Source organism: Canis lupus, chromosome 9, assembly GCF_011100685.1.
Source record: "Canis lupus familiaris isolate Mischka breed German Shepherd chromosome 9, alternate assembly UU_Cfam_GSD_1.0, whole genome shotgun sequence".
Classification (NCBI taxonomy): domain Eukaryota; kingdom Metazoa; phylum Chordata; class Mammalia; order Carnivora; family Canidae; genus Canis; species Canis lupus.
This window is the reverse complement of record NC_049230.1, coordinates 7,674,731-7,698,915: the sequence shown is the minus strand read 5'-3', so window position 1 is coordinate 7,698,915 and position 24,185 is coordinate 7,674,731. Positions and strand designations below refer to the sequence as shown.

General features: G+C 53.6%; 1 protein-coding gene across 2 annotated transcripts in view; it reads right to left on the bottom strand.

Moving 5' to 3' along the window:
• SDK2 (sidekick cell adhesion molecule 2) overlaps window positions 1-24,185 on the bottom strand; it is a 252,805-nt gene that overhangs the window by 43,292 nt on the left and 185,328 nt on the right. For both annotated transcript variants that reach the window (XM_038546715.1, XM_038546714.1), the window contains exons 13-25: window positions 22,935-23,111; window positions 22,434-22,570; window positions 21,700-21,847; window positions 17,980-18,120; window positions 16,126-16,307; window positions 15,452-15,567; window positions 6,912-7,107; window positions 6,618-6,716; window positions 6,025-6,216; window positions 4,684-4,805; window positions 3,857-3,966; window positions 3,597-3,747; window positions 931-1,168 (exon numbers count right to left, since the gene is read on the bottom strand). In XM_038546715.1, the coding sequence (XP_038402643.1) occupies window positions 931-1,168; window positions 3,597-3,747; window positions 3,857-3,966; window positions 4,684-4,805; window positions 6,025-6,216; window positions 6,618-6,716; window positions 6,912-7,107; window positions 15,452-15,567; window positions 16,126-16,307; window positions 17,980-18,120; window positions 21,700-21,847; window positions 22,434-22,570; window positions 22,935-23,111 (2,009 nt within the window). The remainder of the gene's footprint in view (window positions 1-930; window positions 1,169-3,596; window positions 3,748-3,856; window positions 3,967-4,683; window positions 4,806-6,024; window positions 6,217-6,617; window positions 6,717-6,911; window positions 7,108-15,451; window positions 15,568-16,125; window positions 16,308-17,979; window positions 18,121-21,699; window positions 21,848-22,433; window positions 22,571-22,934; window positions 23,112-24,185) is intronic.

Genomic DNA, 24,185 nt, shown 5'->3' with positions numbered 1-24,185 from the left:
CGTGAGAAGGGGAGCAGAGAGAAGGCGCTCAGGACCCAGTGGGCCCCATGGGGGAAGGAGCTGTGACGCCCAGTCCCCAAAGTAGCAAATCATCCTGCAGGGATTCCTGGTGGCTCTGGAGCATCGCAGGTGCTGCTTCTGGTCTCAGATTCGCCTCCCTGTTATTCTCTGCTCAGGCCAGCGTGCACAGCAGTGGGGGTGGGGAGGGGCCAGGACGGGGAGGGACGTCCTGTATTCGTTTATTTATTTTTAAATATTTTATCTATTTATTCATGAGATACACAGAGAGAGAGGCAGAGACACAGGTAGAGGGAGGAGCAGGCTCCCTGTGGGGAGCCCGATGCGGGACTTGATCCCAGGACCCCAGGATCACAACCTGAGCCGAAGGCAGATGCTCAACCACTGAGCCACCTGGACGCCCCAGGGACGTGTTTTAAAGGTGCCAGGAAAAAGCCTCAGAGTGGCGAACCACACGAGGGCTGCCTGAAGGCTGGGGGCTCATATTCTGTGATGACCCCTTGCCAGGGTCCTGTAAGCTTGTTGGTTCTGCTTCTAGAATGTTCTGAGAGCTGATCCAACCTCCCCAACTCCAGTTTTTTCAGGCACGACTGGGTGTCAGGGTTAAAGGTGAGGCCACAGAGACGTGGGCAGTTTGCAGGTAAAGGCTGCCTGGGCTAACTTGCAGGGTGGGGGTCCCCCCAGTCCTCGGATTCGGGGAGCAGTGGGAAGATGCTGGGACACACGGCAACAGGTAGGGCGCTCTTCCAGGGTGTTGAGCGCAAACAGGACAGCGAGCCTGGGCTAGTCTGAACCACAGCTCCAGCCCCTGAGCCCCTGGAAGGCCCTGAGGGCAGAGGGACAGAGGTGGGGGTCCCTCCCCGCCCCATAGGCTGTGGGGAACTGGGGTGGCTGGTGCAAAGGCGTCAGTACCTGACTCCCGGGTCCTGCCCATCACCGTCTGGCTCCAGGGCCCGCTCCCGATGGCGTTGAAGGCCTGGACCTGGACGCGGTACTCCGTCCATTCCTCCAGGTCTTCGATGGTGTACTCACGCTCCACGCGGTCCTGGACCACGTGGCTCAGCGTCTTGCCGTGGCCGTCTGCCCGGCTGTATTTGATCTTGTAGCCCACCGACTCGGGGTTCCCGTTGTATTCCATCTCCGGGAGGGGCTGCGGGAGGGCAGGGCGGCAGAGCTGCCGTGAGACTGGGCCCGCCCGGCGCGTGGGGCTTCATCTGGCCCGTGCACCCTCTTCCAGGGAGCCCTACAGGATTATCACACCCACCGTCCAACCTGTCAGCGCCCAGGTGAGGCTAAGCGCCAGGGGCAGCTTAGGTTGTGTGAGCCTGTGTTTCTGGAGGCTTCCCCCCTGCCCCCTTCCCATCTCCCTGCCTGTCTGTGCCAAGCCCCAAAGAGAGGCAGCGTCCGTTCTGTGTTGGGCACCTGGCACTCGCCACCCTGCCAGGGCAGTCAGCTGGAGTCCAGCACAGACCTCTGGCCTGGGCTGTCTCTACCACCTCGCTCCTCGCTGAGGCTGCCAACACACACGTCTCTCACTGCCTCTAACATGCCTGCTCTCAGCTCACGCCCGCCCTCGGAGAGCAAGTGTAGGCGCACGGCATCTCGGGCATGGATGGAGCACCAGTCCTTCCTTTAGCGGGCCTGAATCTCTCCCGCCGCATGCTCAGCCTCCTCCTTCGGGGCAGTTTCAGCCCAGGGGAAAGACTGACTCCTCTCCTCCGCTGGTGGGGCCGTGGCTGCTGGTTCAAGTCCTTCGGATGAACCTGGGCAGTGCTGACAGGCAGCGCAGGTGTGTGCATGTCGGGGGCACCTGCGAGCTGAGCACCCAGCCTTCAGATTCTCTCCGAAGGCGGCAGAGGTGGAGCTGGGGCGTCCCTGGCCCTCACCTCTCTGCCATTCTGCTTCCCCAGGGGCTCCCCACGTTCCGGGGCCTCTGCCTCGCTCCCTGCATGCTCCCTGCCTCCTGCCAGCCCCGGCTCCTACTGACACTTAGTGAAGCCGACCAGAGACCATTAAGGCAGCAATCGATGGGCCTGGAGCTCACGCTTCCTTACCTGCGAGGGAAAGGTAACGGGCCGTGTACCATTAGCCGTGACTGGAGGAGGTGCCTGGGGCCCTGCGCGGTGCACCAATTGCCTTTTTATTCCTTCTCCAGGCCCCCTGGGCATCAGCCTCTAGTCTTTTAGTGTTTGGAAACCTTCAAGTGAGCTGGAGGGGGAAGGCAGGGAGCCGGCCCGGAGTGGGGCAGGGCCTAGGAGGGAAGGGGCCGAGCGAGCAGTAGTGGGGCTGCCCATGCCCGGGAGGGCCTGCCCGTGGCTCGAGGGTCCACCGGCCCCCGGGAGGGGAATTATAATGACTAACTACCCTTTGTCCGGGGCTAATGGCGCCATAAGCTCCTTCTAGCAGCATCCACCTGAGTGAAAAGGAGTAGTGGCTTTCTAGTGGATCCCACGGCATGGTGTTCTGCAAACTTGTGTTTTGTGCAGTGGTAAGAGGTCTCAGGTGGAGACAAAACAGAGTCAGGAGGCCAGACTGGCCGGTGGAGCAGGGTCAGGCAGGCTCTCCTCAGTGCTCTCGCAGGAGAGGAGCCAGGGTGCATGGGCCTGTTCCCCATATTCGTTTGTCTCAGAATCCTTGTGTGCCCCTTGCGCCTCCGGGATCGCTGCTTTGTGGGGCAGCAGTCGGGAAAACGCTGTCCTGGGGGAATGGTGTCGGGGAGAAAGGTTCTCTCCCAATCCACGGAAGGTGGGGTGGTGGTGTGTTCGGTGCTTAAGGCTGTGGATTCTGGGGGGCCGGGCTCCCTGGGCTGGGAAACCGAGCCTTGCTATTAACTAGAGGAGGTGGGAGGATGTTGGCGGGGGCCGGTGGGTGGGACTTGGGCCAGTGATTTGACTGCTCATTGCCTCAGTTTCCCCATCTGTAGAGTAGGGGCCAGGATCACTCTGATGTCACAAGCCCGTGGAGAGGGTTCTGGGCCTGACTTTGAATAAAGCGCTCAGAACCGTGCCTGGCAGGACAAAGCCCTCACGATGTTCGTGTTATTGCCTTGTGCGGGGTCACCTGGGGTAATGGTCCTCGACATGCAGCCCTGACCTGTGGGGGCTGGTCTCTTGCACCTGCCCCTCAACCTCAGAAGCAACCCCTCACTCTCTGACTTGGTGCAGGAGACAACTTACACCTGAACCCCAGGCCCTCCACTCACTTGGGAGCTGTGTGTCCACAGCTGTGAGGTCCTAACCTCTCTGATCCTCAGTTTCCTTAGCTGTAAATTGGGGCCATAATGTGTCCTTTGCAGGATGACCGGGTGGATTAAATGGAATAAAACATGTCAAATGCTGGGCACCTGGCAATGCGCACTGAACAGTGTTTTCTAGCTGCTTCTCACAGAAGGCATTTGTTCATTTGGCTCAGATTGATTATCAGGCACCTTAAAAGAGCGAGGTGTTAAGAGAAGGGAGCTACGGGTATTCTGGTGAACCTCCCCCTCTTCGACGTGACCCCTCGGAGGAAATGACCTTGGCAGGGTGACAAGGACCAAGGAGCCATCCCACACCCACCGGCCCTCCTGGGAGCCTCACCATCCAGCGGAGCCACAGGCTGGTCTCACTGGCCGTGCGCAGGGTCACATTGGCCGGGGCCATGTCAGGGGGTGCCTGGAGCGTCTGGATCTTTCTAGAAGGCTGGCTGGGTGGGCTAGTGCCCACGATGTTCACCTGGCGCATTCGGAAGCTGGGGTGGGGGAAGGGAGCAAGCAAGATGATGAGGGCAGGACCCCAGGACCGAAGCCCGTCCCGGTCTGGGGAGCCCCCACCCCTGCCCTGGCGTCCTGCCCCGTTACCTGTAGTAGGTGAAGGGGTTGAGCTCAGGCACCTCCATGGAGCGGGCATCGGGCTCATTGGTGAGCTGGTGAACCAGCAGCCACTCCTCTCCCTCCCCAACCACGCCTACCTGCAAAAGGGAGACACCCTTAGACCTGCCCAGCCTGTGGGGCTGAGATGTCCTGTGCCCCAGATTCCAGGAGGTAAAGCCCGGCCCGTGGAAGGTCTTAATTCAATCCCAGGGCCTGGAGGGCCCCAGATGGGGTCACCATCTTTCCAGGCCCTTACCCGTGACTTCAAGCACAACCCCGAGCCGTCTTGCATCAGAATCTGGTGCAATGCTTTCTAGAAACCCAGCCCAGGGCCCTGCCCTAGACCTAGCCCATCAGAAGCCCTGGGGGTGGTATCCGGGGATCTGGGTGTTTAACAAACTCCCCGGGGGATTCTTCTGAACACCCTGGCAGGCTTCTAAAACCCCAGCTAAATCAGAATTGGAATTTCTGGGGGTGTGCCCAGGCGTTGGCGCTTATGAAGGCTCCCCACGGGGAGCCCAAGTCGAGACCCACCACTTACAGGGCTAGAGGCAGCAGCTGTGTATTTCTCCAGGCCAGCCAGCCCTCACCCGACCCAAGGGGACTGCTGTGTGTGTGCATGTGTGTGTGGACGGTGGTGAGGTGGAGGGCAGGCCGTACTGGGAACTGTGGGCATGTTCTGTGTATCTGGCCATCCGACAGCTGCATATGAAAATACGCGGGGACACGTATGGTTTGCTCTCAGGAGCACGGGCATGCCCGGGGCCAGGGAGCAGGCTGCGTGGGCTGCAGGGCTCCCCGGCAGCAGGTGTTACCTGGGCCTCCACCAGCCAGCGCGAGATGGATGTTTTCCCATCATAGCCTGGCCTGAACTGCAAGGTCACGGAGCGGGGGCCGATGTTGGAAATGCCCAGGTTGGTGGGGGCCCCTGGGAGTTCTGGAAAACAGGGTGGGAAAGGAGGTCAGCTGAGGAGAAGGTCCCTTCTGCATGGACTAGGACTCTGGGTGGGGGGCTGTGTGTGCCCTACCCCCTGAGGTAGGGCTGGGGGCTGGGAGGGCCTCCCAGGGCCACGGGGAGGCTGACTGGGGCCAGGGCAGGCAAGGGCTTCCCCAAAGAGTCTCCTGCTCCATTCACACACACCCGCTTTCAGCCCTCCCAAATCCAATCATGGCTGAAGATTAGAAGGATGGGTGGGGGTAGGAGGCAGCCCCTATTTTATTGACCAGGAACCTTGGGATTCAGGATGAACAGAGAATACAGATTCCGGAAGCTGGACTGTCTTTAGTTGGAATCCTACTCACTGCTCCATGCTATGTGTCTTTGGGCAAGTCACCTAACCTTTCTGTGCCACGGTGTCCTCCTCCGTCAAATGGCGATGATAATATTATCTACCTTAGGGTTGTTGTGGGGACTAAGTGAATTGACATATATGCCGCACTTAGCTCCAGGCATAAATATTTGTTAGTGTTATCATCAGTGGGGCTTGACTGGGCTCGAGTATCTCAGCCATCTCGGAGCAGGGAGGGCAAGGGGCAGGTCGAGAATCCTGGCTGGCTCCAATAAGCATACACCCACAGACCCAGCCAGGACCATGTGGTTATCTAGTCTACCTCCCATAGATACAGATGGGGAAACTGAGGCACAGAGGGGACATTTAGACTTGCTCGAAGTCACAGAGCTTGGCAGAAGCGGGGCTGAGAGTAGATCTCAGCTGGTTCTTTATACCAGGTTTAAGATTATTCCCACCTTACTCTACCCCTTTCCCAGCCAACACGTCCACTGGTTGGAATCCCATTAGGACTTCCTGGGCAACAGTGAGAATTCTTCCCTTGAATCAGAGATACCACTGCTTGGTGCTGACCCTGATGTGGGATGGGGGCGGTTGAGACAGGGGTGGGGGGGTCTCGGGGGACCGTGCTTTTCTGACAGCCAATGGGAGGAAGCAGCAGTGAGCCCAGTGAGCCTCCATCCAGAGACCTGGGATCATGAGACGCAGGCCTGCTCTGGGGGAAGCCCAAGGGACCATGGACCCCAAGGCACAGGAGAGAGCGAGCTCTGGGGGAAGAGAGCCACGGGATTCCTGAGAAAAAGAAAAGCCTCCTGGTCAGGAGGACCACGAGAGGCCAGCAGTCCTGCCCTGAGAGTGGGCACCCACCTGGAGGCACCCCGGAGGAGATGGTGGACGCGGACACCTGGCCCTGGCCCTTGGCGGTCATGGCGGCCACCTCGATGGTGTAGGTGGTCAGCGCGGTGAGGCCCGTGACGCGGTACTCCAGGGTCACGTTGGGTAGGTAGTGGGTGACGCGGGTGTTGGTTCGGTTATACTCCTCCCAGGAGATCCGGTACCCTGGGGAGAGCCCCCAGTTGTGGCGTGAGCTTGGCTGTGACCAACGCTGGCTCTGGCCCTTCTGCTCTGCTTCTCCCTCCTTCACTAGTCCGGCGGTTAGGTGGGTGTTGGGGGCAAGGGGAGCTGTGGGAGCTGGGAAGCTCGCCTGGGGCCCCAGGTGGAACTTGGGTGGGATGCCCCTGTTGGGTGGGGATGGGATGGTGGGAGGGAGCCAGTCATCACGGCAGCTGCTGGAGGCCTCCGCCGGATGACCCGGGACGTGCTGCAGAGCAGAGGGGCTGAGGACCCCCTCCATGTACTTTCTGAGAAAGCGCGGTCCGCTGGGAGGTTTCGGATGAACACACCAGTCGAAGGGATGGACTCGATGCACCTGTCTCACCCCCTGGTGCAGTACCGCCTACCTGTGAGGATGCCATTCTTCTCTCCTGGCTCTTGCCAGCTGACTTTCAGGGAGGTGTCCAGGATTTCACTGAAGCTCAGGTGTCCCACGGGACCAGGCACTGTACCCCAAAAAGGTCCCGCCAAGCATATTAGAGCCAGAGAGAGGCCACTGTCTGCAAGGCAGCCCGCGGTGCTCCAGGGCCACCCCAGGGTGGGGGACAAGGCGGGGATCGCCCTGTACCCAGAGCGCTCAGCCTGGCTTTTGGGTGTGTGGGTAGGGGGGTGAGGGACAGCAGAGGCTGGGGGGTGCCTACCATCCTCATGGGTGCGCACCAGCTGGGGGGTGCTCCGAGGCCCGTCTCCAGGAGTAGTGAAGCACAGCACGGAGGTGAAGTACTCGGTAAACTTCTTCAGGCCAGACACGAAGCCCACGTGGATGCTGTCTTGAAAGTTGGGCCGGGCAGTCACCATGGTCACCTCCTCTTCCTGCTCTGGCTCCCAGGCAATCAGCTGGGGAGAGGCCAGCAATTCAGGCAGGGCAGCAAGAAGGTTCCAGAAGAGGCCGAGCTCTCTCCCACAGTCTGGGCCAATGGACAGAGAGAGTCTAGGAGCCCAGCTCCCCGGGCTCCCTCCTCCCAGGAAAGGGAAGGCCACATAGACACCCACAAGCCACGGGCACCCATCCTTCTGGGAGTTCACTTTGGTGTGCTGTTCGGCCGCCGAGCAACTTAGAGCAAGGCACGGGGCTGAGTGCTCTCCACGAGTGATCTCTCACCAGGGTTTTTTTTTTTTTTTTTTTTTTTTTACCAAATTCGACTACATAATGTGCAGATTCAGTGCAAAAGGAAAACAGAGGGTTCCCTCGTTTAAAGATTTTTAAGAAATGCAAGGCGACGCCAGCCGAGCATCGAACAGAACCAGGGGTGGTGGTGCTGATGGTGGTGCTGGGGAGTCCCTCTGAGCGAGGAGCCTGCCCTGCGTGTTACGGATGAGGACACGGGCTCAGCGGGGCTCAGCGGCTCCCACGATACCACACAGCTTAGTGGGGAGCCGAGAGGCTCCGACTCCAACACCGGGGCGACTACAGCTTTCTCCTCCTGGGCTGGGCAGGGTCTCCCCAGGAGTTCCCGCACACAGCTGCCACTTCAGCTCGTCCTTTCAACTTGTCCCAAGCTGGGCTTTCAGTCTGAGACAGGACCTGGTGGTGGGGTGTCAGCAGGAAAAGCCCGTCTGGCAGCGTGGCTTTCCCATCTGCCTTCCCCTCTGCACCCCCCACCTGTAACGCAGGCACTTCCTGCCTCGCCTTCCTTCTTGCCTCTTGATGTCACCTCACACTCCTGTTTTCTGGGCCCTTCATCTGTCTCCAACAATGACAGCTGGTCTCAGAGAGTTCCTCGTTTATTTGAAGTTGATTAACTAGCAATTAATGGTGAAAAGCAACACTTGATGAGTTTTAATAACCACGGGTATTTATAGATATAAAACAATACCGCGCTGATGTCTCCTGATTAACTCGCCCCTGTAACAATGCTTCATCTTCTCCTTTTCGTGGCTGCGTGTTTATAGAGGATGTTTGGAAATTTAATTGGTATTGTGAAAAGATAGCCTATAGCAAGTTAATTAGACACTAATTAGACCCTAAAAATACTAATCAGAAATACTAAGTGGCATTTAATAAGTATGTTAAATATCCTCCTTATTTTGGTTATCTTGTTTCAGAGCAATTAAATTGCCGAACTTCTTTGGAGTAGATTAAGAAACAAGTTTAATGTTTTAATTTAATTTAATTAATGTAAATTTGAATTAATTACGCCGGTAGAATTAATTGTGTGGTGTGTTCCCCAGCAAGTGCAAAATCTGGGTAAATATTATTTTATTGGGTTTAGGCTAATTATTACCACTACCATTATTTTAGAAATAAAGGGCAAAGACTATCTTTACAGGTGCCTTAAGACAACATCACCGGGAGTTGTCTTCAAAAATGACCCAGCAGTGCACAGGGCGGTGGCCGTGTGGTTTTCTGAATAAGGACTTCATCATCTCATGGCTCTAGACCCGAAGTCCAAGGTGGCTTCAGAATATTTACTCTGGGATATGAGCCACTTGTCATTCTCTAGCTGCCTGTGAAGAGGATGAGGGTTAGTGTTAAGAGGTTTCTTCCTCAGGCCAGGAAGATGACAGACTTGCCTTCTGTACCTTCTGTTCCCTGAAAGGAGCAGGGCTCACTTTGCTCAAGTGAATGCACTGCAGGGTTACTGTCCGATGAGCTCATACTCTGGCACTGGAGTAGAACTATCGCCGGCCAGTCCCATTGCATCATCACAATGAGGACTGGATGGGCATCACTGCCCTGTCCTGCTGCAGGAAAGGAAATGAGGACCACAAAGGTTGAGGCTTGGTTGGCGCTCATGGGCCTGCCAGGGGCTGGTTTGGGATCTCTGGGTCCCCCTCCCCTGACCCACTGGCTCAGACCCTGCATGAAGGCCTCTGCCTTCCGAGGTACACACAGCTGCTAGGTGAGCGTCAGGGTTTCTCTTTGCAGTCCACATGCTTGCTCTTGTTAGGCAGGGTCCGTGCTGATTTACTGGATCAGGCCCTTGGTCTCGGCGTGTAAGCAGACTGGGCTGTCCTGAGCACGGTTGGGGGTGTGGGAGTTATTGTGCTTGGGGAGCAGCACCAGATCTAGGTTCCTGGGACTGGCAACTCTGCTGTGGAAAGCAGAGGAGAGAAAGAAAAACAGAACCCTGCTCTGCGGCTTCCTGGGTGACCCTGGGAAAGTCAATCGACCTCTCTGAGCCTCAGACTATTATAGGGAACAGTGATAGCTGCTTTGCTGGTTGCTGGGAGAAGTGATGTGCCTCTTGTTTTTGGGGATGAGAGGGTAAGGGTGGTTCCTATGGTCTGCTAGAAGCTGGAGTTAACAAAAAAAGTAGAGGAAATTCTCTCCTTCCTTCTCCTTTTGTCTTTCCCTCTCTCTCTTTCTATCTCTTTGCATGTGAATGGATTCACACGAAACCTTCTGGAAGGATATGCAGGAAATTAACAACAGTGGTTACCAAGAGTGGGGAGAGTTTCAGGGTTGGGTGGATGGAACAGAACCAGAGGACGAACTGCAGTGGGGTGGGGGATTTCTGCTGCACGTTTATCTTTTCACTTTCACTGGGTTTTGAATCGTGTAAATACGTTTCCTGTTTAAAAAATTAGATTAAAAAATTAAAAAAATAATAGAGGGATTTGGTAGCAGTAGGAAAATTATATATATACATTTCTCCTTTGATCCAGCAATCTCCTTTCTATGAATCTATTCCAAAGTTAAATGTGAAAAATATGAAAAGATATATGCACAAAGCTACTCACTGCAGAAATGTTTATTATAGTAAAAGACTGGGAACAACCCAAATGTCATCACTGGGCAGCTGGTTGACCAAACTATGGGAAAGCCACATAATGGAGTCCAATAGAGATGTCAGAAAGGGAGCCAGGAATCTCTTTATTCCTGTGGAGTGATCCCCAAGATATAATGTAAAGAAAGGAGCAAGATGAAGAAAGTGTGTAGAGTGTGCTGTCCTTTATCTAAGAAGGGGAGGACACACATTTATATATATATAAATGAGGGAGTGCAGGTGAGTGCAGGGTTTCTCTTTGCCGTCCACATGCTTGCTCTTGTTAGGCAGGGTCATATATATATATTTGCATTTGTTTATGTTAAAGAAATGAAAGGAAAAACCAAACCAAACAACCAAAAGAAATCATACCTACAGTGGGGGTGGGGAGGTCATTGGGGGAAGGGGGGATGGACCAGAATTCAGGCTGATTTTCTCTGAATTTACTTTGTATATTTAACTTTGGAACCATGTAAATAAGATGCATAATTATAGAACAAAATTAAATTAAAAAATCAATCCCCCAAAATAGAAACCAAAATTGAACAAATGAACCTAATGGTGTATTGAGCTGTAGCAAAATTACACAGAGACAAACTATTTCAAGAGACTCTGTAGCACAGCCATGAGAAGTCCATCCCTAGCAGGACACAGAAAGCACCGTAAATAATCTGACCTGGTCTTTGGTAGTCCCCGTGGCAGTATGACTCTTCTGAAACTGTTGTGGGTGTTTTTTTGGGATAAAGTAGGCAGGGAATTATGGTTGTTGGTATAGGAAATGGATTTTCAGTATGGAGCACAGAGAGACAAAAGACCAATAGCATTATTAAAGAGCTTATAACCCTGAAATTGAGTTGGGAGTATCAGTATGCATCTTATCTGAAGAGGAAGAGGAGGAGGAGAAGGAGGAAGAGGAGGAGGAGGAGGAAGGAAGGAAGGAAGGAAGGAAGGAAGGAAGGAAGGAAGGAAGGAAGAGGGGAAGGAGAAGCATTTCCGAGCTGTCCATTAACAGAGCCTAGAAATGGCATTCAGTGCAAGCACAAGGAACACCCCTGGCGCCCAGATTGTGGTATTTAATTATCATTTCTGCCTGAAAGGAAGAAGATTCCCTGAAGACACAGCTGATCCCAGGGATGGTACAGGAACCGGAGACAGCCTGGACCATCCTGTCTGGTCACAAGGAAGCTATCAGGCTGCTGGGGCCCGGTCAAAAGGACTCACCAACCTAAGAGGTCAAGGCTGGGTCAATCTGGCATCAACACGAATAATAACAGCCGTGGGTTGAAACATATATCAGATGTGTTAAAAATCCACGAGTACATAATACTACACGAGAACAAAATAAAAAAGATGCTCCCCCCTCCCCCATCCAAACTCCTGTCACTTTTAGGAGATGCCAAGGAATGACATTTGTTACTCTGAAAATTGGCAAGTGATGGAAAAGGACTGAGCTCTGACCATGCTTTTTCCTAGATGAGCTGAACCTTCAGGCAGCCAAAAAGTTGGTAAGGGGAAAATTCTTTTATTGGAAAATGTTTCAGCTCATACATCAAGGAGAAATTATAATATTTGACTGTTCTCATTTTGCAATGCTATTGAAATAATAGATCACCCAGGGTGGTCAATGGTCACCACACGATTGTAAGAGAGAGAGAGTCAGATGTTAGCCCTTATGATGTAAATGCACTACACCATCTAGGAAATAATATTTGGGCAAAACCATGAAATCATCAAACCTGAATCTGATCAAGCCTCTAGTTCTCTCTTTTTTTTGTTGTTGTTAAAGATTTTATGTATTTATTCATGAGACACCCAGAGAGAGAGGCAGAGACAGAGGCAGAGGGAGAAGCAGGCTCCATGCAGGGAGCCTGATGTGGGACTGGATCCTGGGATCGCAGGATCACGCCCTGAGCCGAAGGCAGATGCTCACCACTGAGCCACCCAGGCACCAAGCCTCTGGTTCTGAGTTCCAATTTACTGTGAATACAGCGTTCTGAGGAATGTGTTAAATGACCCCTCAGAGAGGCAATCAGCAAAATCCAGGCTGTGGAAAATTCTATAGGGCAAATAAATGAGTAAGTTTCTTTACTAAATAAATTACGAGAGAGAGAGAGAGAGAAAGAGAGAGAGAATCTAAAGATCAGCTGAGACCTAAAAAACAAAAAAACCCCAACCAATTGCAGGCATGTGGACCTCATTTAAGCAACTAGTAAAAGAAACGTGAGTGCTGACTGCGTATCTGATGACATCAAGGGGACTGCTGATATTTTTAGGCACGCTGATGACAGTGTGGGCACTGCGGTTGTGTTTCAAACAGAGGCTTTGTAATATTTCTCGGCAGAAATATTTATGGATGAAACGACATGACGGCCTGGGACTTGCTTAACAATATTCCGGGGCAGAGGCCGGGGGTCAGGGAATAAATGGAACACGTTTGGCCACGAGCTGGTAATTGCTGAAGCTGGGATACATCAGGGTTTTCTAAAGTCATTATCGTTTTCCCTCTACTTTGGTAGAGGTTCGGAAATTTGTAACAATTCAAAGAGGGTGGGGAGTCTATTCTCATTGGAGGAATGCAAGGGACATGTACCGCTGCTTTGTCCCTGTGATGCTGCACGCCAAGGAAGCAAGAAACAAAATCCCTGCTTGAATCCATTTGTACTTAAGGGGGAAAAAAAAATCAAAGTGTGGTTATTATTTTACAGTTAAATCATAGGGCACATTTTCTTTCTTTCTTTTATCTATCTACCTATTTATTTAGAAAAAGAGAGAGTGTGTGTGTGTGTGAGCAGGGGGAGAGGCAGAAGGAGAGGGAGAGAGAATCCTTTAAGACTCTCTGCTGAGTGGGGAGCCCTAACTCAGGCTGGATCTCAAGACCCTGAGATCATGACCTGAGCTGAAATCAAGAGCCAGATGTTTAACTTATTGAGCCACCCAGGTGCCCCGACATACTTTCTTTTTAAAGATTTTTATTTATTTATTTGAGAAAAGGAAAGAGAGAGAGAGCACATGAGCAGGGTGAGGGACAGAAGAGGGAGAAACAGACTCCTTGCTGAGCAGGGAGCCCTATGTGGGGCTCCATCCCAGGACCCCGAGATCATGACCGGAGCTGAAGGCAGACGCTTAACCGACGGAGCCACCCAGGTGCCCCCATATTTTCTTTTCAATGCTAGAACAGGTGCAGGCCCTGGAGTTTGAATCTGAGCTTTGCAGTTGTCTGGCTTTGAATATGTTACTTGCCTCTCGTGCCTCAGTTTCCTCCTCTGTAAAACGGGGTGAGGATGAAAGACTTCTGAAAGAAGTCTTCTGAGAGAAGAGGGCGAGGCAAGCCTTAGCACCCTGCCAGGCTTGCAGAGAGTGTCCTGCCAGTGTGAAAGTGCACCCCCTGCGCTCAGAATGTCTGGGTGGGCCGTCCCCACTGACGTTTAGGGAGCAGCCACGGGTGCCGGACACCAAGCACACCCAGACATCATCAGGTGGGCTCCTGCAGCCTCTGTCCTGGTCACTGCCCTAATTGTCCTGGCCAGTTGGTCCGGCAGGAGCCATCTGCCTTAGAACTTTGCAGCCCGGCCCCATCCTCCCCACCCCCAATTTGTGCAAGAAAACTTAGAACTGGCAGCAGGAAGCTAATTGTTCCCAGCTCAGCTCCTCTGCTTCTCAGCGCTGTGCGAGCCTCCCCTTCCCTCCCCTGCCTCCCCCTAGAGTCCCAATTAGGAGGCTTTTCCAGCCAGCCAGCCAGCCAGGCGGTGTTCAGCTGCAGCACCCTGCCCCAGGACAGCCCTGCTCGGCCCTGGCACCCTGCCTGCCTGGGAGTGAGCGGGCCGTGGCAGGGCTGTCCCCGGCTCAAGCCCATCCCTCCGTTATTTGCAACGCCAGCAGAAAATGCTCTCTGTGATTTAATCTCAGTCCCTTTCCACCCCAGCCACCCACCTCCTTGCAGGGATAAGGGCTAAGGCCGCCGGTCCTAGAAATCATCTTGCGTGTCCCGTGCATGCAAACACGGAACAGAGGGAGCCCGGGAGCCTTCTGGAAGTGGCCGCGGTCACGATGAGGTCACCAGATCCCTGGGCTCAAAACCAGAGCCTATAGTGTTTCTCCTTCAAGGCCTGCTTCCCCGGGGCACCCCGCTCAAATGCACGCCCCCACCTCTAGGAGGGAGCCTAGGGCATCCTCCCACCCGCCCCATGCGCTGTGCACTCAGTCTTCCCTTCTCCCGGGGGGAGGCTGGTATGGTGCTCCCCGCGGGGCCAGAGCAGGGACCCCAGCTCCAGAGCGAGGTCTGGGTTCCAGGAGGGGATGGTTGAGAAGTCCTGACTCGGGGGCACAGTTACCATCGCAGCAGATTTACGGCCGCTGCTACCGCTATTGAACAACTCCTACCATTACTGCTCTGACTAGTCGTCAGGGGCTGAGCTGCTTCCCCCCATCCACCCCTCAAATTCACACGCTGGAGTCCTAACCCCCAGGGCCTCAGGACGTGACTGCATTTGGAGAGAAGGTCTCTAAAGAGGCAGTGGAGTTAAAAGGAGGTCAGTAAGGGGGGCCTTTGTCCAGCAGGACTGGGGTCCTTACAAGAAGAGATAGGGACGCACGCCGGGGGAGAGACCACACGTGGACGCAGGGAGAAGGGCAGCTGTGGCCCTAAGGACGGCGACCTAGTGGGCCCTGCCCACACCCTGATCTCTGACTTCCAGCCCCGGAACTGGGAGGAAATCCGTTTTTGATGTTTGAGCCCCCTGCACGGCGGCACCTGGTTCGGGCAGCCCGATGGGACGAGCGCATTCCTCCTATCGCTTGCAGAGCCCTTGTGTGTGTGTCACCAGGCTCGACGGATCACAAACACTCTCTCATTTAATCCTCACGCAGCGCCAAGGAGTAGGTGTTGTTATCATCCTCACAAATGAGGGAGTGGGAGTTTATTTGGGTTTTCCAGCCGCTCGAACAGCACAGATAGGACGGCTTAATAAACATGGATCGAAGGAGGGAGGCTCAGACTGATCGTAGGACTCGTCCAGGGAGCCAGCAAGAGGCAGAGTCAGAGCCAGGATCTTAACCCACATCTGTCAGGGTCCCAGTCCCATGCCCTTCACCACACTCCCTGGGGGCGGGGGGGGTCAAGAGCAGCCCAAGGACGTGTGTCCCAGCGGGATGCCTGTTAGAGCCACAGCTTGTCAGTAAGAAGAGGATTCTGGATTTTTCTGAGGCCGCAGCTATGCCCAGCTGCTCCTGAGCTTGAAAGAAATCTGGTTTTGCTTATAGCCCAGCCTCACCGAGAAAGCTCCTCTGCACTGGGTCACAGACGGGGAGGTGGCCAGACCCCCCACAGCCTCAGAGGGAGCCTGCATGCCCTCCACCTTGACTCCAGAAGCACAGGGGGTCCCTCACCTTGCCCCCTGCAACCTCCTCAGCCTGCGGTCTCCCTCGTAGAATCCCCAGGCTTCCTCTTGGGGGTGGGGAGGGGCCCCACGTACCTTGTAGCCTTGGTTGATGCCATTGATGAACTGGGGGCTGGGGGCATTCCAGGTGAAGCGGATGGTCGTGGAGTTGGTGGCTTCCGCGTGCACATTGCCAGGAGGGACGGTGGGGACTAGGGGAGGGCAGCGGGACGGGGGTGTGGTGGGATGGGGTGAGGATACAGGAGGCAGAGTCAGTCTTGCACACTTTAGTAGAGAAAACACAGGGATGGGGTCTACAGACTCTGCTTTGCCCCCCCCTTCCCTCCCCCTCCCCCTGCTTTGTGGACTTGAGGCACCTCTTTCTCTCCATTAGTCTGGCTTCAATAGAACTCGCCTGACCCATTTCGCAGGGGACCAGTAAACGGAAGCGATGGATGTGAAAGCGCTTGTGGGAGGCTGGTACGGACACACTGGACTCGAGCCGTTTCGTGATCCAGTTCACGTGGACAACACAGAAGGTCCCCGTACCTGAAGCGTCTGCCTTCAGCATGCTCCCCCCCCCAACAACTCTTCTGCCCCTGAGCACCCTCCCGCTCCCACGGGGTAGCCAGGCCCCGGCGGGCAACAGCTCAGGACTGGATGGACCGGGTGCCGTGGCCAAGGCAGGACGGGACAGGTACAGGAGCCACAGGTGCGGGCCTGGGAGAGCGAGAAGCACCAGCTCCTCCGCGGTCACGATCCCCACCCACCTCCCTGCAGCGTCCACTCGGTGACTTTGCTGCTGTAGACACCCAGCCCGGCGCTATTGTAGGCGGCCACCTCGATCTCGTAGTTGGTCCAGATGATGAGGTCCTCCAGCAGCAGGTTGTTGACGTCCGCATCCGTGATGTTCTTAAACTGGTACCCGACGGGCAGCCCGGCCAGGCAGTACCTGCGGGGAGAAAGGCGGGGTGCAGTGCATCGGAGTCAGCCCGCTGGGCGTGAGCCCAGGAACCATGGGTGGTGGCGCACGTGCTCCATCCCCACGCCGTCCGATGTGGTGGCTGCTGTGCGCGTGGCTGCTGAGCACATGAAATGTGGTTAGTGCAGCTGGTAACTCGTACTTTTATTTATTTTAGATGAGATAACCACAGGGGACCAGCGGCTATCTCCCCGGATGGCACGGGCCTAGTGGATGTGTCTGTTCTTTCTGATGGGGGAGGACAGTGGACAGAGAACTAACCACGGACACGAAGGGTTTCTGGGAAGATCACATTGGCCTCACCTTGGAGAGGTCACCGATGGAGAGCTATATCCCACTTTTGACCTAAGTCACTCACTTAGGTGGAGAGAAAAACCTTGAGCTACCAACGGTACCAATTTCTAGCTTCCACCACAAAAAGAACCCATGGTAATCCAGAAGTGGGATCTCGACGGACAAAATCTGGGGGGGATGGATGACTTACAGGAGAACCACGGTATACAGGGTATTGGGAAATCAGAGGCCTCAGATTATTGTGTTGCAATACCCCATAGCAGTGGTTCTCAGAGGCCTACGCCGCATCAGGAACACCTGGAGGGTGCGTTGAAACATGGGTTGGGGGGCCACCCCAAAGTTTCCCATTCAGTAGGTCAGGGGTAGGATCTGTGAATCCGCATTTGAATTGATGCCACTGCAGATCCAGGGGCCACCCTCTGAGAACCACCGTGCCTTAGGGCTCACCAAAAACCCACAACAAAATGAGCTGTTCATGGAGCAGGCAAACCGACAATCACTTCCTCCAGACCTGGGGTGTTCCAGAGCCCCACCCGTGTGGACACAGGACAGGAAAGAGATGTGCATTCCGCAGCCAACCGGGATTCAGAGCATTGGAGGATGCTCAGCAACTTCGACTCTATGCTGATTTGAATTCACGACACCAAATTGGTAGCACTTAAAAACTCAGTTTGAGGTTACCGGTGAAGGAAGTATCCTCGGTCAAGTGTAGACATCACAGTCTCTATAGCTGGGCTTCGTTTTGCAGTCAGGACCAAAGAAAGGACGTCTACTGTTTGACTAGTTCTGGGCCGAGTAGTTGGCCTCAGATGGAATATTCTTGGGTTCCCCGGTGCTCGGCCTCTCGGATAGTTAAACCCATCTCCCTGTGTCCTATCCTGTGTAGCCCCAGCATGTGGCATCCGTACAGCCTCCAGGACATTACACTGTACCCTCCTCTCTCAAGCATTCCCGTTGGTTTCTAAGGCTCTGCCTTCTGGAAGTTCCTCTGTATGTCTAACCTAAGTCCTTCCTACCATAGCAAAGTCATTTCTTGTTGCCTGGTCCTTGTTATTTATTTATTTTTAAATATTTTATTTATTTATTCATGAAAGACACACAGAGAGAGGCAGAGACACAGGCAGAGGGAGAAGCAGGCTCCACGCAGGGAGCCTGACGTGGGACTCCATCCTGAGGCTCCAGGATCATGCCCTGGGCCAAAGGCAGACGCTCAACCACTGAGCCACCCAGGCATCCCAACCTGGTCCTTGTTAGACGGAGAAGGACCTGCCATGACTTTGCTGATCCACTCTCTACCCTCCCCTTGGGTCTGGGCTGTACCTCCTTTCTCCCGGGGGTGGACGCCTACCTGATGATGTAGCCCTTGAGAAGGCCATTCTGGTGGCTCTCCGGAGGTGGCTGCCACTGGATCATGATGGACTGATTGGTCCGGCCGCTGGCGATGACGTTCTGTGGAGGGGCTGTGGGGGGCTCCTCGGGGAGGGAGACCCTGGATATGAAAACACCAAGAGTGGGTGGGCCTTTCTGCTTTTAGTCTCGAGGGCAAATACAGGAGTTCGGTCTACGAGGAGGCTGCTCCGTCTGCACAATTGCTGTGTGCCTTTGGGCAAGTCGCTTAACCTCTCTGAGCTTGTCCCTTTATCTTTTAAAGGAGTATAATAAAGCTCCACTTGCCTGCTTTCTGACTGGTTGAGGCTCAAATGACACCACGTATAGCTGAATCCTTTTAAAACACCATAAAGCACCAGATGTGTGTGGTGCCTGTGCAGCTGGGGGACGTGGGCCTCAGTCTCTTGTATGTCAAAGAAGCTGCTGTTGGGGCTGGTGACGTCATAAGCAATCAGGTATTTCAGAAGCAGGCGTGTTACATATTCACGTCCCACCTGCAGGCTGCTGGTGCACGTGACGAGGCTTCCTTTTCCGCCCAGCTGAGCCCCAGGCTGGAGCAGGGCAGGGTCAGGGGGGGCTGGGGGGGCACATGGGTGAGCCCGTCACCCGCTTCCAGAAGCGAGCGCCACTGCATTTTTCTCTGGCTTTGCCAGGGGATGCAGTGTTCCACCGCGGTGCATTGTTCCCATAACTGACTTGCATCCATTAAAAACGAAAGTTAATTATTTTTGATGGATGTCTTTCCCTTTCAGTTTATTTTTATGTTTTTGCTTTCTGACGGATGGCTTTCCAAAATGTACTGCACATTCCCATGTCTTTGTAAAGCCCGCGAGTGAGGGTGATTTAACCTTTTTCTTTGTGACTCAGGGCTATTAGTGTGAAGATGCATCAGGAAGATGAATCGGGGTTTGAGGAGAAGCCCAAAGACCTGGAGAAAGTGTAGGATGGCTTTTCCCTACACTTTGAGGCTTTCTGTCATGGGGATTTTGTTCCCTGCATCCCTCAAGGTCTACACTCGGCCTGGCACATAGTAGGTGTTCAATAAACAGTGAGCAAAAAAATCCTCTTGCAATTGGCCTCCCTGCTAGGATGTTACCTGCCACTTCTCTTTCCTGTTAGGGAGTCATGGCCCTGGTGGCAGAGGCCAGAAAGACTCCATCCAGCTCACTGCGTCTGTGGCAAAACCAAATGATGCGTGTAAGCCAGAAGTCTGCATACACACTTTAGAGAATCTAGGAGCCAAGTACATTCTTGATTCCTTTGTAAAAATATCAGTTGACCATATATGTGAGTAATTATTTCTGGGTTCTCTATCCTGTTCCATTGGTTTAAGTGTCTATTTTTATGCCAGTATCATGCTGTTTTGATTACTATAGCTTTCTAGTATAGTGTGAAATCAGGAAATGTGATGCCTTCAGCTCTGCTCTTTCTCAAGATTGCTTTGGCTCTTCAAGGTCTTTTGTGGCTCCATACATGTTTTAGGATTTTTTAAAAAAATTCTGTGAAAGGCACCATTGGAATTTTGATGGAGACTGCACTGAATTTACACACGGCTTCGGGTAATATGGACATTTTAACACGATTAATTCTTCTCAGTGGGGAAAGGAAAGTCTCTTCCATATGTGGTGTTGGGAAAACTGGACAGTCACATGCAGAGGAATGAAACTGGACCCCTATCTTTTACCACTCACAAAATTAACTCAAAATGGATTAAAGACTTAAACGTAGGACCCTAAGCCATAAAACTCCTAGAAGAAAACATAAGATAAAGCTCTTTGATACAGGTCTGGACAGTGAGTTCCTGGATACGACACTGAAAACACAAGCAACATGGGATCTCAGCAAACTCCTGCACAACATAAGAAGCAATCCATAAAATGAAAAGCCAACCCATGGAATGGGGGAAAACATCTGCAAACCCCATATCTGGTGAGGGATTAATATTCAAAATATATAAAGAACACATACAACCCAAGAGCAAAAAAAAAAAAAAAAACCCCACAAAAAACACAACCCAACTTAAAAATGGGCAGAAGATCTCCATTAGCAGTTTTCCCACTGACACACAAGCCAACAGAAATGTGAAAAAGTGCTCAACATCATTCATCACCAGGGAAATGCAAGTGAAAACCACAATGTGCTGTCACCTCACACCTGTTGGAACGGCCATCATCGAAAAGACAAGAGGTAACAGGTATTGGTGAGGATGTGGAGAGAAGGGAACTCTCAGGCACTTGGTTGGGGGGTGGGGATGCAAACTGGTGTCGCCACCATGGAAAACAGTATGGCAGTCCCACCAAAAGTTAAAAATAGAACTACCGTATGATCCAGCCCTCTCAGTTCTGAGTATTTACCCATCCAAAGGAAATGAAAATAGGATCTCATGCTCATTGCGGCATTAGTCACAGCAGCCAAGGCACAGAAGCACCCTAGGTCACCGCCCATGGATGAGTGGATTGGGAAGATGTGGTATATGTATATAGTGGAATATTATTCAGCCACGAGAAGAAGGAGATCCTGTCATTGGTGACATCATGGATAGACCTTGAGAGCCTGATGCTGAGATAAGGGAGACAGGAAAAGACAAGCACTGTCTGATTTCACTTATACGTGGAATCTTTAAAAAAGTTGAATTTAAGAGAACCGGAGAGGAGATTGGTGGTTGCCAAGGACTAGGGGGTGGAAGAAATGGGGAGATTCTGGTTGAAGGCACAAACTTCCAGTTACAAGATTCGTAAGTTCTGGGGATCTGGAGTATAGCATGGTGATTAGAGCTAATAACACTATATCCTATACTCCAAAGTCACTCAGAAAATAGATCTTAAATGTCCTCGCCGCAAAAAGGAAATGGTAATTTTGTGACGGGATGGAGGGGTTAGCCAACACGGTGGTGGTAATCCTACTGCACTATATAAGTATATCAGATCAACACACTGTCTGCCTTCAACTCACACCATATTATATGTCAGTTATATCTCAACAAATATGGAAAAAAAATAAAAAGAAACATAAAAAAGGAAAGAGCAGCATACAACCTAGGCGCCTGGGATTTGTGTTATTGTCATTCCGACCTCTCGCTCCATGGCTTCTTTCTCCCTAAAGGTGACCACTCATCCTACAGGGCTGAGGTGGCAAGAATCACCTCCCACTTAAGCGTGTATTCCCCGGTGATGTTTGAAAAGGGATGACCCGCTGTTTTTCACTTAATTTTCCTCATTTTGTAAAAGCTCCTTGAAAGCTTAATAGGACCTGGCATGGTGCAAGTCATTGGATACAGAGACCTGTGTGGGTCCCATGGCCCCCTTACACCTCACGTCCATGTGACAGTGATGATGCCCGTGCAGAGGTAGAGTCGAAGGAGGCAGGTCCTTGAACTTGCCAAGCTCCTGGTGAGAGGGACCACTCGCTCTGGTGGGTGCTTATCCCACACCAGGCACTGCTCACGGCACCTCCCCTGGGTCCCCTCCTTCCATCTTTGCAGCGTCCCTGTGAGGCAGGCCAGCTAATGCTACCCCATTCTACAGACATGGGCACGGAAGCCCAGGAGGCCAGGAAGGAGGCGGCGGCCAGGGTCTGCACACAGCCAGGCCCCACGCTGCCAGATGGGACTTGGCTACTGGGCCCTCCCTCCGAGGGGGTCGCCCACAACCTGCCCTGGAAGAACACGTGCTCCCCTCACCTCTCCGTGTCCTTGCTGAACTGTCCCTTCCCCACGTCGTTGACTGCACAAAGGCGGAACTGGTAGGAGCGTGCGGGCACCAAGCCCTTGACCATCACTGAGGTCGCCTCGGGATCCACACTGGCCAGGAGCACAGTCCAGGGGGCATCTATAGGGTCAGAGGGTGGAGACAGACATGGGAATCCTGGAAGGCCATGGGCGCCTTACACCCTTCCAGCAGGGGTCCAGCCCCATTTGGGCCAGCAGAGAAGTGCCTCCCAGTCTCAGTCCAGGAAAGGCTGGATGTCATTTTTACAGGTCCCCTTGGCCACATGTCCCAGGGGGTTGGAGGGTCCTGGGGAGGAAGTGAGGGCTCATGGGGGCTGAGATGCACATCTTTTCTATGTTTTTTTTTTTTTTTTTTTTCCCTCCTGAGGAGCACCAGGCACACTGTATTTAAAACATCATTCAAATGAGGCCTGCTAATTTTGGAGTTCACAGCTTGGGGCCTGGGAGGAGAAAAAGCAAGAGAATCGCCATGGCCTTGGAGGCTCTGGCCCGGGTCCTGCCCCTTGCACACACGATCTTGTGCGACTGTCAACCACCCGAGGAAGCTGATGCCCATGCTCCTTTTGCAGGGAAGCCGGGGCTTCCAGGAGGTTTGCTTGGAGGCACAGAACTGGGAAGTTGGGGAGCTGGAGCCTGGCCCTGGGGTTAACCCCCTGACTCCCCAAGGCTGCGGTGGGAGGGCTTACTGTTCTCTGACATCTCCAGGAGATAGCGGAGCAGGGGGCTGTTGCCGTCGAAGGGCTTGGCCCAGGTCAGGTTGATGGCCCGTCTCTCTGTGGTGCTGAGTGTCGCCACGGGGTGCTCAGGGGCGTGGGGCAGCTGCCTGGAGGAGACAGAAGCGCCACCTGTGAGGTCTGGAGTCAGGTGACACACAGGCACCTGGGGCTCACACTGAACTTCATGATACCTCGTGCCCAGCCATAAATTGGCCTTCAGGCCGTCGACCTGGAGGCTCTTCTCTCTGCCTCTGTAGTCCCCTGTGTCCAAGGCCAAACCCAGAGCCCCCCTGCTCTTGACAGAGGGCCTAACTGAGGTGGGGTGGTGGTGGGGGGAGGCCTGGAGGAGGCTTGGGTATGTTTCCAGAGGGGGATGGACCCAGGTCACACGTGGCCCGGTCATCTGCCAAAATGAGCCTTCCATTGCCACCTGCACCTCCGCTGCTGGGGGTCTGGGCAGGCTGCCCTCACCTGACGCGCAGGTGGGCACTGCGAGAGTCATTGCCTCCGGCTGACAGCACGCGGCAGGTGTAGGTGCCGATGTCCCCCGACCACGTCTGCGAGATGTGCAGGGAGCCGTTTTTGTCGAGACGGATGCGGGGGTTGCTCTCCATGCCCAGGGCAGTCCCATCCTTCTCCCAGACGTACCTGCGGGGAAGAAGCAGCAGTCAGGAAAGAGAGGTAGGGAAGTAGGGGGTGCTGCTGGGGTGCAGTCTGGGGCAGGTCTGGGGGGGAGCTCCGAAAGCAGCAGGGCGCTTCCCGAGAGACCCGGGGAGGGGGGGCGCCCAGGGCTGGTGCTAGGTGGGAGCACGGGGACGGCTGGGGGGGTGCCCCCGAGCAGCCTGCAGCTGTCCATCCCCGTCGCAGGGTGCTCTGTCCAGCACATTAAGCCATTACACCTCCAGTTCAGGTCGAGGTCAGAGCCGTGTTGCTTTTGGCCAGAAGCCACTGCCAAGCAGCCAGCACAAAAGTGCCGGCAAAAGGTAATCTTCCGAAGAGGTTAAAAGATTACAGCTGGAGAAAGAATTAAAGTTTCCGCACAGACTACATTTTGGAATTAGTTTTATGAGGGGAATCATTAGATCAATGCATCACTGTGAAAAATGGACTTTAGTGTCCAAAAAATCACTTTAGCTTCGGTCAGTCAGTACAAAGGGACTTGAGAAATTACACACATGCCCGTGCCTGACAATAAGAAATATCTCCTCCGCAATGATTCTTGAGGAAATACAACTATTACTGTCATCAGCATAAGGTGCGGTGCCAGCTCTGGGGGGGCTGCCCTCCACCCACCCCCCCCCCCCGGCAAGATTGGCCAGGGTGCCGGGAGCCAGGGCAGGGTGCGGGGCTGGGGACTGAGCGGCTTTGCACGCAACGCGTCAGCTGCGGACAAGCGTGGCCTGGGCCACGAGGTGCGTGAACTACCTGTGATCGAGAATGTAAGGCTGCCAGGAGAACGAGCCTGTGATGTTTTTAAGCTAAGTTAAACAAAAAAATCAGAAAATTGCAACTACAAATAGGAAAAAAAAAAAATACAGGGCAAGACAAGTGAAAAGCTTTCCCATCTCGGGGAACCACAAGTAACATCTGAGCATCTACCTTGCAGACTTTTCTCCCCTGCCCCAAGGGGCATGGTACCAGAATGCCGCTGTGTTCTGGATTCAGATTCCCTGGTCAAATGCTGCCTGGCCCTTAACCAGCTTTATGTATTTAACCTCCCGG